The sequence below is a fragment of the Hypomesus nipponensis genome, chromosome 6 (genome assembly GCF_054491055.1).
Source record: "Hypomesus nipponensis isolate SF chromosome 6, ASM5449105v1, whole genome shotgun sequence".
NCBI lineage: Eukaryota > Metazoa > Chordata > Actinopteri > Osmeriformes > Osmeridae > Hypomesus > Hypomesus nipponensis.
Window position 1 is genome coordinate 5,716,804 of NC_140366.1, and position 13,437 is coordinate 5,730,240.

The 13,437-nt window shown below is 49.5% G+C and overlaps 3 protein-coding genes across 6 annotated transcripts; 1 reads left to right on the forward strand and 2 right to left on the reverse strand.

The window, feature by feature from the left end:
- Nucleotides 1-230: 230 nt before the first annotated feature.
- ccdc25 (coiled-coil domain containing 25) lies at nucleotides 231-3,243 on the reverse strand. Its single transcript, XM_084699966.1, has 9 exons — nucleotides 3,072-3,243; nucleotides 2,668-2,715; nucleotides 2,518-2,557; nucleotides 2,254-2,305; nucleotides 2,079-2,154; nucleotides 1,586-1,689; nucleotides 1,284-1,486; nucleotides 1,036-1,081; nucleotides 231-901 (listed from the first exon to the last, which is right to left on the reverse strand). Exons 1-9 carry the CDS (start codon nucleotides 3,094-3,096, stop codon nucleotides 872-874), a joined length of 624 nt encoding a protein of 207 aa, XP_084556092.1. The 5' UTR covers nucleotides 3,097-3,243; the 3' UTR covers nucleotides 231-871.
- Nucleotides 3,244-3,281: 38 nt separating this feature from the next.
- Nucleotides 3,282-8,215, forward strand: esco2 (establishment of sister chromatid cohesion N-acetyltransferase 2). The gene is made up of 10 exons (XM_084699961.1): nucleotides 3,282-3,424; nucleotides 3,908-3,983; nucleotides 4,073-5,066; nucleotides 5,550-5,671; nucleotides 5,904-6,045; nucleotides 6,311-6,442; nucleotides 6,617-6,706; nucleotides 6,808-6,951; nucleotides 7,344-7,528; nucleotides 7,639-8,215. The coding sequence occupies exons 2-10, from the start codon at nucleotides 3,928-3,930 to the stop codon at nucleotides 7,769-7,771; spliced, it is 1,998 nt and encodes a 665-aa protein (XP_084556087.1). The 5' UTR covers nucleotides 3,282-3,424; nucleotides 3,908-3,927; the 3' UTR covers nucleotides 7,772-8,215.
- A 674-nt stretch (nucleotides 8,216-8,889) lies between these two features.
- Nucleotides 8,890-13,091, reverse strand: pbk (PDZ binding kinase). 4 transcript variants are annotated; one of them, XM_084699963.1, is made up of 7 exons: nucleotides 12,937-13,091; nucleotides 12,483-12,684; nucleotides 12,190-12,329; nucleotides 11,357-11,526; nucleotides 10,927-11,056; nucleotides 9,582-9,764; nucleotides 8,890-9,470 (listed from the first exon to the last, which is right to left on the reverse strand). In XM_084699963.1, the coding sequence occupies exons 1-7, from the start codon at nucleotides 13,007-13,009 to the stop codon at nucleotides 9,235-9,237; spliced, it is 1,134 nt and encodes a 377-aa protein (XP_084556089.1). In that variant the 5' UTR covers nucleotides 13,010-13,091; the 3' UTR covers nucleotides 8,890-9,234. The 4 variants fall into 4 exon arrangements, with proteins under 4 accessions (XP_084556089.1, XP_084556088.1, XP_084556091.1 ...); XM_084699962.1 differs by having other exon boundaries at nucleotides 12,483-12,687; nucleotides 12,937-13,032; XM_084699965.1 differs by having other exon boundaries at nucleotides 12,483-12,677; nucleotides 12,937-13,004.
- Nucleotides 13,092-13,437: the final 346 nt, after the last annotated feature.

Consider the following 13,437-nt stretch of genomic DNA (forward strand, 5'->3'; position numbering starts at 1 on the left):
GCTTTGGCCCGCTGAGCCAAAGCCATCCCGATTATGGTTCAACCAAAGATTGAACCTACGGTATTTGCACCAAGATGTCACACTTAACACTTTTGGCTGTCAAGGCAGACAGCGGAAGACCCTCCGAAGACCACTGAAAGAAAGACAGGATTCCCTTTGCCTGTTCCCTTTCATCCATCATAATGTCATGTCTCCATAAACAGCTATACAGAGTCAAAGACAACCACATGTTAAACAAGGGAACGTTTTATTCGGAATTTGAACATGATCACATCAAATCAAACGGTGAGGGTGAACCCGACTCCAGGGCTTCAAGACGCAGCCGGGATCTGGGGTAGAGGGCAGCAGCGTCGCTCAGGCAAACAATAACAAACCAACAACAACGGGTGTTCCTGTACATACGTAGGGACCATAGATGAACATACTGGTCATAGGGCCATCATATACATTCATTCGTAGCGTTTCATAAACGGGCACGCAACCATGTTGACTTGAAGAGTGGAGCGATGAATATGTAGCATAGGTCTCAGTCTAACTCCTAGGATCATAGCCGAACCGTTTGCTTCCCGTTGTTGTGGGCAGGGAATCTTTGACCTGGATTTCTTCACCGTATCACTGTATGTCCTGGCGGTAGGCTCAGGAAAGTTTGATAGGGAGTTAAGCAGCACGCACGCACGCACGCACACACACATCCCGAGTTGCTGTCGGCACAAGTGCTGCTGTGTATTTACTGTGTATAGCGGGGAGAGTGTGTATCCATCTATGTACAATGTCAGTGCCGCACTGTCTGAGAGAACAGGAAGAGTACCCAGCAACGTCGGTGAGTGGATGAAGCCGTCTGTCTCTAGGATGACACATGACCCCCCCCCTCTCACATGAAGTCATCCGAGTCATTGCCATCCTAAAAAAAGAAAGAAGAAAAGACGCTGTCAGAATCACACGAATAGACATTCGTCCCTGACCCCTTGACGAAGTGAACCGCTCTGCCGTTCAGCCACTGCTGAATGGGCGTGTTTGAGTGCTATTCAAACTCACCTCGTTGGTTGTCATGTTGTCGCTGTTCATGAGGGAGGAGTAACTCCTGGGGAAAGACAGGATCCAAAATGACAACAAGCTTATATGCTCCCCTACTGCGTAGACATTGAATGAGAAAGACGGCATCTAACTTAGTCCACTTTAGTTTAATCGTGTTCGCGAGAAAGATTCGACAAGTTGAGAGAGACCCCTAGAGCCGACTGCGGCGTCAGAGATCCGCGACACGTCTGCCGACTTCCCAGACTCACTTGAGCTCGTCCATCTCTTTTCGCCTCTTCATCTCGTCCTTCTCCTTCTTCTTCAGGTCTTGTATCTGGGCCTTCTTCTCGTTCCTCTCCTCGCGGTCTCGGGACTCCTTGTCTGCAGCCAGATCGGGGAACCTCTCGTCTTTGGTCTTCTCCAGCCTGTTGACGATCTCATTCACCTTCTTCTCCACGGCCACAAGTTTCACCTGGGGCACAAAGTGGTTACAGAACGCCGCCGACGCATCAAACACAACGCCGTTATTCGTTGGAAAGAAGTTTCTCGACTCATGGGTGAGAACACCGACCTCCTTGTGCCTGTGGAAGCCTATCTGTCCGACGTCCATTTCTCCTGTCTTTTTCAGGTTGGCCCAGGGCGTGTACACAACGTTGATGTTGTTCATCTTGCAGCCTGCGAAAAACACACCTCTGAATGAACTAGGGGTATTCCTCCGTTCAAACTCAAAACAAGTATCTGGTTGCACAGGAGCGTGACATGCAGCATTGTGCAACTCATAAAGCTACTGTGTCCCTTTGTCTTGGTATGTATTACTGCTGTCACATGTTCATACATTTAGTCATTTAGCAGACGCTCTTATCCAGAGCGACTTACAGGTAGTACAGGGACATTCCCCCCCAAGGCAAGTAGGGTGAAGTGCCTTGCCCAAGGACACAACATCATTTTGGCTCGGCGGGGAATCAATCCGGCTACCTTCTGAATACTAGCCCGACTCCCTCACCGCTTAGCCATCTGACACCCAATAATAATAATGCTATAATAAATATGGATTTGTTCATTACCCTGGATGCTGTTGTTCTTCACTAGCTGAGCACAGTCAATCAGCACTTCCTTGGGAATGTCATCTATCGTCAGTCCCTTCAGTGGAGAAATGGAGGATAAAAGTAGCAGTGGGAATCCAGACATACAGCTGCACACCAAATCAAAGCACTGACAGCAGCGATGACATCTCCCTACCGTGGGCATTCTCAGGTAGACATGGGCCGAAGACAGTTTGTCCACGTGAAACCTGCGGGGGTGCATAACAGTCTGAGCATCAACAGGTGGGTGTGCTGCTTGAGTTTAGTGCCACCTTGTGGATGAACTCAATACTGCTTGGTGTGTCTGCCAGATCAATGTGTACACCCGCCGTGGATGTATGATAATGAAATGTACATGACAACTCAGTAATTATAGACAACACGGTGCTCATTCTATAATATGAGCTACATGGCATCTTACCAGATGTCTTCAGGCCAGCCGTACTTGATTAGGTCTTCATCTGCGGAAAGAAAAAGCAGTTTGAAGTCCACCTGTCAATCTGTGTGTAAATGTTGTTCTACTATACCACTATGCACTCTTATGTAGTGATATGAGTGACCAGCTACGCACTTTCGTATTTATCCTTCCCCATGTAGATTGTGTATGGCGGAGACACAACTGAAATGACAAAGAAAGACTGTCATTGGTCAACATGAACACTGGTAGACAGGTCAACGCAATAGATATACACACACGTCTGAAGACACTCAATTACGTGTGGCTACTATTGTCAATGGAATTGTAACGATGTCAGTCCGATGTCGGTTCAGACCGATTTGCCTAATGATATAGGCAAACAAGCTGGCTCCTATCATGGGCCATCAGGGCATGGACTGTATTTGGCTAGTACTGCACATGACTGACAACTAGCTAAATGGTTTAGAACAATAAGACGTCATTGTTTTATTACAAGTATAGCAAGATAGCAACGTTGGCCAGCTAGCTAGTGGTTTAAGAGACAAGACTAAACTTACCAGCGCTCGTAAAATAAAACACCATCCTGCATATATGTGAGTAACAAAAGAAGCTATCCTAAAACAACATTTAAATCACAGAGAATGTTACAAGAGTGTCTAAATCTATATCTAACCTAGTTATTGCCTGATAAAGAGAAATAAAGCACTTCGGCGTGTACTATTCACGGAGGAAGTTGTTGATTGTGGTCTAACTGCTTCCGGGTCATACCACTTACATGACGTAGCGCGCTTTTTTTCAGAGAGGCGCGCGCGGTTCAAAATCTTGTTCTAAACATTCTGATCACATCACGAGAGAAGACAGTCACATAAAGCTCAACTTCGAAAACTTGGACAATATAATCGCAGATTCGGTATGTAATAGTTTAGCATGAATGGACAGCGATTTCATTCAGCGGAGCATTGAATTAAAGAGCCTAGTTAGTTTGTTACCTAGATTAATCCTTCTACTGTGTACACTCCGCTTAGTTACAGCAAAATAGCTAGCTCTAGTTACTCTGGTAAACTTTTCTAAAACAATCGCATAAAGCATTTAACGCTAAAGCACAGTAATGTTGCCACATTGCCACACAATGCAAACCAGAATTTGTGTTTATTACTAGGAAGTGCAAGCCATTTGCTAGGTATTTAGCGCCCGATGTAGGCGAACTCCCGGGAAATCCCTCCCGCCAATAATAGTATTATCCGTACAACAAGTAACATGATCTAGCTTTACAGTGGTTACCTAGTATTTTGTACAAAGTTAAGTGACTAAATTGACTACCGTAAAGTAATCGTTTAATTGGCATTCAAATGATCTAAAATTACGTGACGTCTAAATGTTGTCCACTTCTCAGGTCAGAAGACTTGGTAAATTATGTTGCCCAAATTAACGGCTGTGAAGAGGAAGCGCTCATGTCTGGACTCTGAGAGGTGAGAACCAGCCGGCACAGGCACTTTAACTGAACAAAACACCTTTTGCTGAACCGTTATAGCATATGAGTATTTCCCCTGTGTTCCAGTCTTCCTGCCAAGAGACCTGTCGACCAGGGCTCTCCCCTCAAGACGTCCCTCAAACTGCCCCAGACCCCATTAAAGAAGGGGCAGATGAAGAACTACACTTCCCCACAGCGCTCCTCCACTCTCTGGCCCAGAGACTCCCCAGCCCCGTCCCCTCAGAAGGTACCGAAGGTAGCCTCGCCGTTCAACCCAGCGGTGGTGACAGGCTGCTTTTATGGCAAGAAGAAGGCCTTGTACCTAACCCCCCTGGAGAGGAAGATGCTGAAGGAGACCAAGCCACCTCCGCAACTTGTATCTAAGGTCACTCCGGACCCTTACGAACTGCCAAAGGTTGCGGATAGGAAGAGGAAGGGAAGGGGGGGAGGCAAAGCCAGGAAGGTGGCTGCCTTCCATGGTGGTAAGACTGGCGTAAAGCAGTTTGCCTCCAACACAAAAGCAGCCAGCGGCACCAAACAGGAGCAGCCCAAGAAAGGCACGACTTTCAACTTCACCGGCAGCCTGACGTCCAAACTGAAGCCAAAGATCTACGTAGGCGCCGCGTTCTTCAGCACGGGCAAGAAACCCACCTCCATGTACAAGAAATCAACCCCCAGATCCACCAAGGAGCCTGCCTCCAAAACAGCGAAAAGCAAATCTTCTGTCGTTCCACCCGGAAAAAAACAAGAGACGATCCAGACCCAGAAGAGCTTCTCAGCTGGACACAGCGTCTCGGACAAGACCCCGGACGAGCCTGTTGTTCCACAGCCTCCGGCGCCACACACACACCTGGAAGACCTAGTGGGAGAAGACCTGGGCTCCAGCGAGGCTGTGTCCTCCAGCCCCAAGCCCCAGGAGGATATGAGCTCCAGTCCCCGGCAGCAGAGCCTGCCCTGCCCAGGCACCCCGTCCCCCAGCCGGCTGGCGAAGAGCTACGGCCTGACCAGGGAGGTGAAGATCCTGCTGGAACGCTCCCCGACCCCCTCCAGCCTCAGCCCTGCCGCAGACATCAACACACAGGTGGGAGTCGGTGTGTGGGGGGATAGACAGAGTGGTTGTGTTGATAGAAAGCGAGCATAAGTAGAGTACAGTTATGGGGGTTGATGTGGGAGAGCATTGATGATTAGGCCGATTGTGTCTGGGATGAGTATGGGTGGAATGACCTGATGAACAGCTACTTGTTGGTTAGTTGTAACTGAGTTAACTACTTGTAGTAAAGTATATTATTGTTGCTTGCTTTCCTACAGGTACACTCTTGCCCTTTTGAGGTTCTTGTTGTTTCACTTGCAATTAGTTGAACTACGTGCTCTTATATTTCTTCCCATTGGCACTTATTTGCTTATCACAATGTATGCTCATGCTTTGGCTACCCGCAATGTTTTGGGGCTATCTCGTTGCTTATGATCATTGACCTATGCACCCTTTGTAAAGCTCTCTTGGAAGTCACTTAGGATAAAAGCGTAATACATATAAATGTGCTTGATTGGTGCGTTTCCCTTCCAGGAGGACTTCCTAACAGAGGCTGGCTCCGACGCAGTGTTCGACCTGGGCGACGTCGGCTCCCCCGCCAGCCCAGCCTCGTCTCTCTCTGCCGTCTACCCCATCTTTGGCTCGGCATCCAAGAGGTGGGAGCCTTCTCCGGGTCACACACTGCAAGCTCTGCTCGTGGGGTCACAGCATTTAACTGCAAGAGGTCGCAGGCTGTACTGCGCGTCGCTTTGGATAAAAAGCGTCTGCTCAAACCTAAAGAATACACACATTGGCGGGTTGGGATGTTTTCAGAGGAAGAGCCCAAACGGTTTTGTTTTAATGATAAATGCATTGAAATGATTATACTGTGTGTTTTTGTTCATCTAGGTGCCAGATGAAGGCTGGCCTGGCCGCCCCCGTGACCTGCAGCACCCCTACTGGTCCGGTAGGCTCACTGCCCTCTGTCAAGGAGAAGAGCCTTCGGAAGAGAAAGGAGCCCAAGAAACAGGACGACAACCAACTCATCATCGTATGTACAGACAGTATTGTTTATGAGTCCATTCATGGGGACTAAGTGTCTGTCCTAACACAAACGGTTGCGTTCCCAAGTCCTAAAAACCACCCCTAATCGTCCCCCTTCTTTGCACAGTGCTAACCTGTAATTGTTTCCTGTGACAACACAACTCTCTGTCTCCACCCCCCACGAGCCCCAGCCCTCCCCTGTCCTATAGCTCAACCCCCAGCCCTCCCCCGTCCTATAGCTCAGCCCTAACCTCTGAATCCTCCTGTCCCAGGATGCGGGTCAGAAGCAGTTCGGGGCGACCACCTGCAGCTCCTGTGGGATGATCTACAGTGCCGACAGCCTGGAGGACAACTACCAGCACACCCTGTTCCACCAGCAGCTGCTCGACAGCATGAAGTTTGTGGTACGTCGAGTGCTCCGCTCAATTCTCTCTTTGACCATGATTCTCTCTGTGTGTGTCCCCCCGGTCCTCCCTCCTTCCTTCAGCCCCCCACACACACACACACACCTTTTGAGTCTGCAACTCTTACCCATCGATATCAATTTCCTCGCCGCCATTCTGTCCACACTGACGCAGGGCTGGAAGAAGGAGAGAGTGGTGGCAGAGTTCTGGGACGGCAAAATCATCCAAGTGCTCCCAGGCGACCCCAAGTTTGCGGTCAAGAAGGTGCGTGCGCGCGCGCTCACCACCCATGTGCAACGGACGGTCGATCTCTCAGATCGTCCGGGTCTTTGACGTGAACCCTCCCGCCCCCCCTCTCCCTCCAGGCGGAGCAAGTGCGCCGGCTAGCAGACAGCGAGCTGGGCTTCCAGCAGCTCTCCCTCAGCTCCCCCCGGAAGGCCAAGACCTACCTGTTCATCAACACGGACCGCATGATCGTGGGCTGCCTCGTGGCAGAGCACATCCGCCAGGTACACGCGCATCAATCGCCATGGATTCCCTTGTAACTCATGCATGAGCGGTGAGGGAATCGGGCTAGTAATCAGAGGGTCGCTGGTTCGATTCCCGGCTGTGCCAAATGACGTTGTGTCCTTGGGCGAGGCACTTCACCCTACTTGCCTCGGGGGGGGGGGGGGGAATGTCCCTATACTTACTGTAAGTCGCTCTGGATAAGAGCGTCTGCTAAATGACTAAATGTATTCTGTGCTCCTTGTGTGGGGGATATACGAGCCAGGTAGACCATCCTCATCCTGGCCATCTCCACACCCCTGGCCCCCGCAACCCATTAGTGGCTAGCCCTGCCTAAATGAGCAGCCGCGCCGGTCTGTGACCCCTGTCCTCCTGGTGCTCCCCTCCCCCGCAGGCATTCCGGGTCCTGGCCGAGCCGGCCCAGCCCAAGGACATGACCCGGGACGACTTCATGGAGCCCCACAGGGCCTGGTGCTGCTCCTCCTCCCCGGAGCCGGCCATCCTGGGGGTGAGCCGGGTGTGGGTGTTCAGCCTGGCCCGCCGGAGCGCCATCGCCACCCGTATGCTGGACACGGCCAGGTAAACCGCACACGCCCACAGGCTCCGGGGCTGGGTTTAGTTTTGGTAGCTCTCCAAAGGGGGGGGGGGAGAGAATGTTCATATCCCTTCTCCACTGTTGTCATGTCCAGGAGCACCTTCACCTACGGCAGCCCCCTGACCAAGGAGGAGATCGCCTTCTCCGACCCCACCCCCGACGGGAAGCTGTTTGCCACTCGCTACTGCAACACCCCCACCTTCTTCGTTTACAACTTTGTCGGCTGAACATTGTGGAGTTCAGGCTTTTAATTAGCGATTTTTTTGGGGGGGACTGTTCGGCAACCCCCGGAGGAGTTGGTTTGTATGCATGTTGGTTTACCTCTGGCAGAGAAATACGTTTTGACCTGTGACCCGTTTGATCAATTTCAGATAGGTGCTTGTTGTCAAAGGACGTGTTTGTTACATGTGTTGAGCTGAAGTTCAGACTGTACCAACTGATGACTGTTTGCTATCAGTGTTGAGGGCGATTTGTTTTGTTTTCTACATGTTGTAGTAAAAACCAAGTCTCCATTTTTATCTTCCTGCTGCTGAAAAGTTGACTGTTCCAAAAGCTACCCTGTATGAGGTTCTGGTCTGTTCAGGTGGATAGTATCAGTGATGAAGTCTAATCTGACCTGCTCTTGCACCCTGTAAATAGTTTGAAATAAAGGTTTTACCTTTTTTATCCAAGGCAAATGTGTCAATTGAAATTTTTGAATGGAAAATAAAAGTAGTAATACTTCAAATCAAGCAAATCATGTTGTATTTCTTTTGTCATATTGCAGAAATGATCATAAGATTTCATAACATGGTTAGCGTGAGAATCGTAATTAGTTTCCACCCCAAAATCTATTTTCACCTGAGCTGAAGACCACAATGTGGCGGTGAAGCTTGAAGCTGACCCGTGGTGAGGAGGGCACTCAAGGCTGCATGACAAACAGGCTTTTCATACTCTTTATATCAGATCTTTAAAGTATACAGAGGACTGAAAAGGAAAGCAGGAGTATTCCACACACAGCACTATTTACAACACATAGATTTCTAAGAGGCATTGACATAGTGAGAGCTCATCCCAAAATCGAAAATACCGTTTTCCTCTTGTATTGCAATCTAGTTTGTTTTGGTGCGAGTTGCTGGGTCTGATTTATACATTTTATATTAAAGGCAGGGTAGGCAAGTTTTGTGAACCTTGTCATTTTACCTTGAGTTTCAAACCAAACCCACCCCCCCCTCCACTGCTGGGAGACAGACAAGGAGCCCGTCCAATCATTAGTGCCGGTTTGACCTTGATTAGTTGTGTTAATTATAATTATTTTACTGTCCAACCCTTACATTTATTGGTTGCTATCAGGATGTGAAGTATATTTAAGCAAATATGACAGTGTTTCTCAACATTACCAACCCTGCCTTTAATCTCTCAAATGGAACTAGATTGGGCTATTTGCAAGCCAGACATCTCTATGACAAATATTTCCAAACAGTAAAGATGGCTAAATGGCACTACAGGTAAAAAGGAAAATAAATATTTTAGATTTGGGGGTGAACTGTCGCATTGAGACAAAACAAAAATATGAGACATTTAATACAACAAACTAATGACTTTGACAAAATACAACAGGTAACACAGGGACTACAGTATGGCTTCGCAATGACGTCATTAGGGCAAGCTGGGATCTGGTTCTGTAACACCGCCCCTCGCGGCCCACAGCTCAGTCTATCACTATGACCTCGCTGTTCTTGTTACAGACTGATGTGTTGGATTCAAGCGCTTGGACAATCTGGGCGGCAGACGGGCGTTTCTTGGCGTCCACCTCTGTGCAGAGGCAGAAGAGCTCCACCATCCTCTGGTAAGCTCCACCCAGGCCGGCTGAGTCCAGAGCGGGCCTGGTGCCCAGATTCTCGTAGTAGGCATCCTCGTCAAAGTCCTCTTCATCCATAGAGTCATCTGAGAAGGAGGGCGCGAATTCAGAACGCGCAAACGTACACGAGTGAGCGAGGAAGACGGAAGGACAAGTTTGCGTATGATGAACGAGGTGGGATACGATGGCTTCCTCACCGTCATCTTTGCCCTCGTCATTGCCCAGCATGTCCAGGTGAGGCATTTCCAGGGTCATCATCTCCCACAGGGTCAGGCCGTAGGCGAAGATGTCGGCCTTGTCCGTGATCTCCCCTTCCTCCTCCAGCGACTCCATGGGCTTCCAGGGCTCAGTGCCCACGTACACCGCCTTGGGGTCGACCACTGGAGGGGGAGCGGGAGGGAGGGAGAGATGGAAAGGAGGAGCAGGGTTCACAAGGGAAATTGGTCATGGTACATTTGATGCTATTTCTCTGGAAAGGAGAGGGAGAGAGAGCGGTGGGGGAGAGAGAGTCATGGGGAAGGAGAGGGAGACGTTTGCTAGGTGAATCAGACACAACATCTTAATAAGAACGGTGAGTGGTATTTCTGCAGCAACAGAAAACAGAACCCTCTGACCTTTCTCCCTCGCTGAGGGAGAACAGCACTACGGGTATCAGCATACAGTCGTGTGACGATGATGATGAGAGGTTGCGGTGCAGCCAGGGTTGTGTTCCAGGCATTAGTACGAGGATGACATGCGAGAGCGTGGGCGAGGCGTCGTGAAATCACGGGGCCTCGCTGTGCAAACAGGACCAGATGCCTGTATGCATGCTACAGTGTGGGCTCTGACTGCAGGGAGGGAGGTTGAGGATGAGTAGTGAGAATAAACAGGAGGGGAGGGGGGGGGGGGGTGGAAGAGGGTAAGGAGTCAGGGGGTCATGAGCTTTGTCGGCCTGATATGCATGTTATCTGCCCTTATTAGGGAGTCAGATGGCTGAGCGGTTAGGGAATCGGGCTAGTAATCGGAAGGTCGCCGGTTCGATTTCCCGCTGTGTCAAATGACGTTGTGTCCTTGTGCAAGGCACTTCACCCTACTTGCCTCAGGGGGAATGTCCCAGTACTTCCTGGAAGTCGCTCTGGATAAGAGTGTCTGCTAAATGACTACATGTAAGTGTATCAGCTCCACTGTGCTCAGGGTTTCCCGCAGCACTTTGCAGCTAAGGCGGCCAGTTAAGAAACTCACGCTTGCCGCCTGAACTACGTTGTCAAAAACTCTGTCCTGTTTTCTCCCTTTCATTCCAAACCGTGACCAACGCCAGTCTCCCTTGTCTGCGGAGCGCGTTAGTCTACATTAGCCTATCGCACAAACTAGCCCCCCCAACCACCCGGTCTGACGGCAAACCCCACCCTAACCACTTTAACTGACACATTTCCTGCGGGAAACCCTGGTGCCATCACTGCTTGCTTCCCCCTCATTCATTTTACAGCTCTGCCGGCAAGGGAGGGACAACGGTGCGCTGATTGGCTACCGTCAGCTTTTCGACCAAGCCGATTGGCCGTCTACCTTTCATGTTCTCATCCAGCTGGAGGGACACGCCCACGTCGCAGATCTTGATGGTGTCGAAGTCGCCCTTGACAACCACGTTGCAGGACTTGATGTCTCCATGCAGGAGCCTTTTCTCGTTGTGGAGGTACTGACCAGAAAGAGACGAGGTCGTCATTTCTCCACAAATGACTCTAAGAGAATGTTCTCCTTTTTATCATCATAATAATAAATCAAATGTGTAAAGTGCTACATTACAGTAAATATTTAAATCATATATGTCAACATAATATACAATAACAATAAAGACAGACACAGTCAAATGAACAATTACAATCCTGATTAAAAAAGGTGAGTTTAAAGCACATTTTTTTTAAAGCGAGGGGCATTTCTGATGGGAACGGCGAGTGAGCGTCTGAACACATCCGAGGCACCCGAGGCGTGGCGTTACCTGCAGTCCCCGGGCCACGTGCAGGGCCACCTTCTCGATGTCGTCGACGGGGAAGGCTTTGAGGCCCTCCTCTTTCCTGCTCTCGATCAGGTCGTTGAGGGACCGCTCGCCCCCGTACTCCATGGCCAGGCACTTGGTGCCGTCCTTGGCGGTGGCGAAGGCTCGGAACCCTGGCGACAAACACGGAGGGAACAGGTGTCGTCGCTTTCCAGTGTAGCCTCCTCCCCACCTTGCCTGTACTAAAGCTCGAACGCGGGTCCTCCTGACTCATCAATCAACGACTCCTTTACAAACGTCACTGGTTCATGCAGGGGACGCGAGACTTAGCCCGTCACGAGCAGTCGCCACGCGTCTAGGCGCACCCTCCGATAGGGCAGGGTGTAGAGCAGGGATCCCGGCTCCTGTATCGCTAGTGCGACACAGACGCTCTCGCTCTCCTGCGGCCTCCTCCCTTTGTCTGGTACTCTTTTCTTCTTCCTTAAGGGGAATGCGTCGCTGCTCTCTGCCCGGATGTCGAGACGGCGTCTCAGGAGACGGTGTCTCGGTTGGGTGCGGCAGGGAGCCGCTGCGAGCACAACCATTCGCCAAATCAAATATTACAATGATGTATTGTATCACGCGGAATAAAGTATCGGTTAACAAACTACTGAGTCCTCCTGTCTGAACCAGCTTCGCTATTGAAAAGCTAGATCTTCGATCGTGGGCAGTATTTATACCGAGGAGTGAGTTTAACCAAATCAACTCAGTTACACGCACACAAGCAATTAATTAACTCCAGAGGGTTGTTGGACCATCTATTTGGTTTCCTCGAGAATTTGCTTTCTGGCTCTTACCAACGATGTTTGGGTGCTTCAGGTCCTTTAGGATCTTGGCCTCATCAAACAGTCTACTCTGGTACACGTCAATCTGCCTGGAAGCACACCTGTTGTTGATCTTCTTTACTGCCCAGGGGGACAGATTCAGCTTCCCCACCCTGAGATAGACAGACAGACAGACAGACAGACAGATACGGGTCAGGAAACATTCCTCTTCGGGGAGACTTGGGATGTCTGCATATTAGATGAGGGAGTAAAAGGGTCAGGCGATAGACATGAGGTGAGAGAGCGGATACAGAGCGGCAACCTACCTGTCAAAAAGGTAGACATTCACGCCGGTGCCACACCCAAGTTTTTTCATGAAGGGCGAGGCGGGGATGGTGATTGGAGTGCACGGGGTCCCAACGCTACCTTTTTGGGTCAGATTCCGCACCCGGTCTGGTTTGCACGGAGTCTTGAAGGAATCGGCGTCAAAGGGGCTCGTGGTAACTTTGACTGGGTCCATTCTTAGCTCTGCTGGCACAATGGGGGATTTCCTTACTTTAACGAGGCTGGCTAGCCGTTACTGTTGCTGTACAGTAGACCTTATGAGTTAGTAGTAGCCTAGCTAGTAAGCCTCTGAGTAACATCAGCCATCCAGAACTTAGTCAACGATTGCATTCATTCTTTGGTTGACATTAGATTGAAGGCGTTTATTAGTTCACGTCATAAAACACATTGTAACAAATATTTTTAATAAAACATTGTAGTTTAAAACTGACCTACCAAGTTGTCTGTCTTTGTTGATGTCAGAGGTCTTCGCGCCCGCGAATGTTTCAAAAATGTTTTTGGACTGCATACGGGAACTGCAAAGGCACAAACAGCACGCCTCGGACAAATACTTGTTTTTAAGTCTTGGTATAATTAACTGTCATAATGACAAAAAAATATTGTTACGGCTATGCAGTTATACTTTTCCTTATTTAATTTACTTGTAAATCACACTGGTTTTTCGCATATCTAAAAAGTGTACAACATCGTCTCTTGAATAGTTTAATTAGGTGAATTGCAGCAATCACACCAGCAGAGGTCAGACGTGGTGCTTCTGTGGAAGATGACAGACGCAAGGCCATTACAACTAAATTAGGTCTAATTTGCAGTATGAAGGCGCAATTATTAGTGACCCATACGTACATATTTTAATACGTACTCAATTTAGTTAAAGTGGAGTCTCAGCAGGTTAGGACAGTGTTCCTGCACTGCTGCTGGAGAAACAAGACGCGCCGT

What these genes read in the sequence shown, in the direction of transcription:
- ccdc25 (XM_084699966.1), bottom strand. Translation starts at nt 3,096, where the DNA reads ATGGTGTTTTATTTTACGAGCGCTG. An exon ending in GTTTTATTTTACGAGCGCTG is followed by an intron (nt 2,716 to 3,071) that starts GTAAGTTTAGTC and finishes TTGTCATTTCAG; the next exon opens with TTGTGTCTCCGCCATACACA. An exon ending in GGGGAAGGATAAATACGAAA is followed by an intron (nt 2,558 to 2,667) that starts GTGCGTAGCTGG and finishes TTCTTTCCGCAG; the next exon opens with ATGAAGACCTAATCAAGTAC.
- esco2 (XM_084699961.1), top strand. Translation starts at nt 3,928, where the DNA reads ATGTTGCCCAAATTAACGGCTGTGAAGAGGAAGCGCTCATGTCTGGAC. An exon ending in ACGACAACCAACTCATCATC is followed by an intron (nt 6,046 to 6,310) that starts GTATGTACAGAC and finishes CTCCTGTCCCAG; the next exon opens with GATGCGGGTCAGAAGCAGTT. An exon ending in TGGCAGAGCACATCCGCCAG is followed by an intron (nt 6,952 to 7,343) that starts GTACACGCGCAT and finishes CCTCCCCCGCAG; the next exon opens with GCATTCCGGGTCCTGGCCGA.
- pbk (XM_084699962.1), bottom strand. Translation starts at nt 13,009, where the DNA reads ATGCAGTCCAAAAACATTTTTGAAACATTCGCGGGCGCGAAGACCTCT. An exon ending in CAACAAAGACAGACAACTTG is followed by an intron (nt 12,688 to 12,936) that starts GTAGGTCAGTTT and finishes CCATTGTGCCAG; the next exon opens with CAGAGCTAAGAATGGACCCA. An exon ending in AATGTCTACCTTTTTGACAG is followed by an intron (nt 12,330 to 12,482) that starts GTAGGTTGCCGC and finishes TGTCTATCTCAG; the next exon opens with GGTGGGGAAGCTGAATCTGT.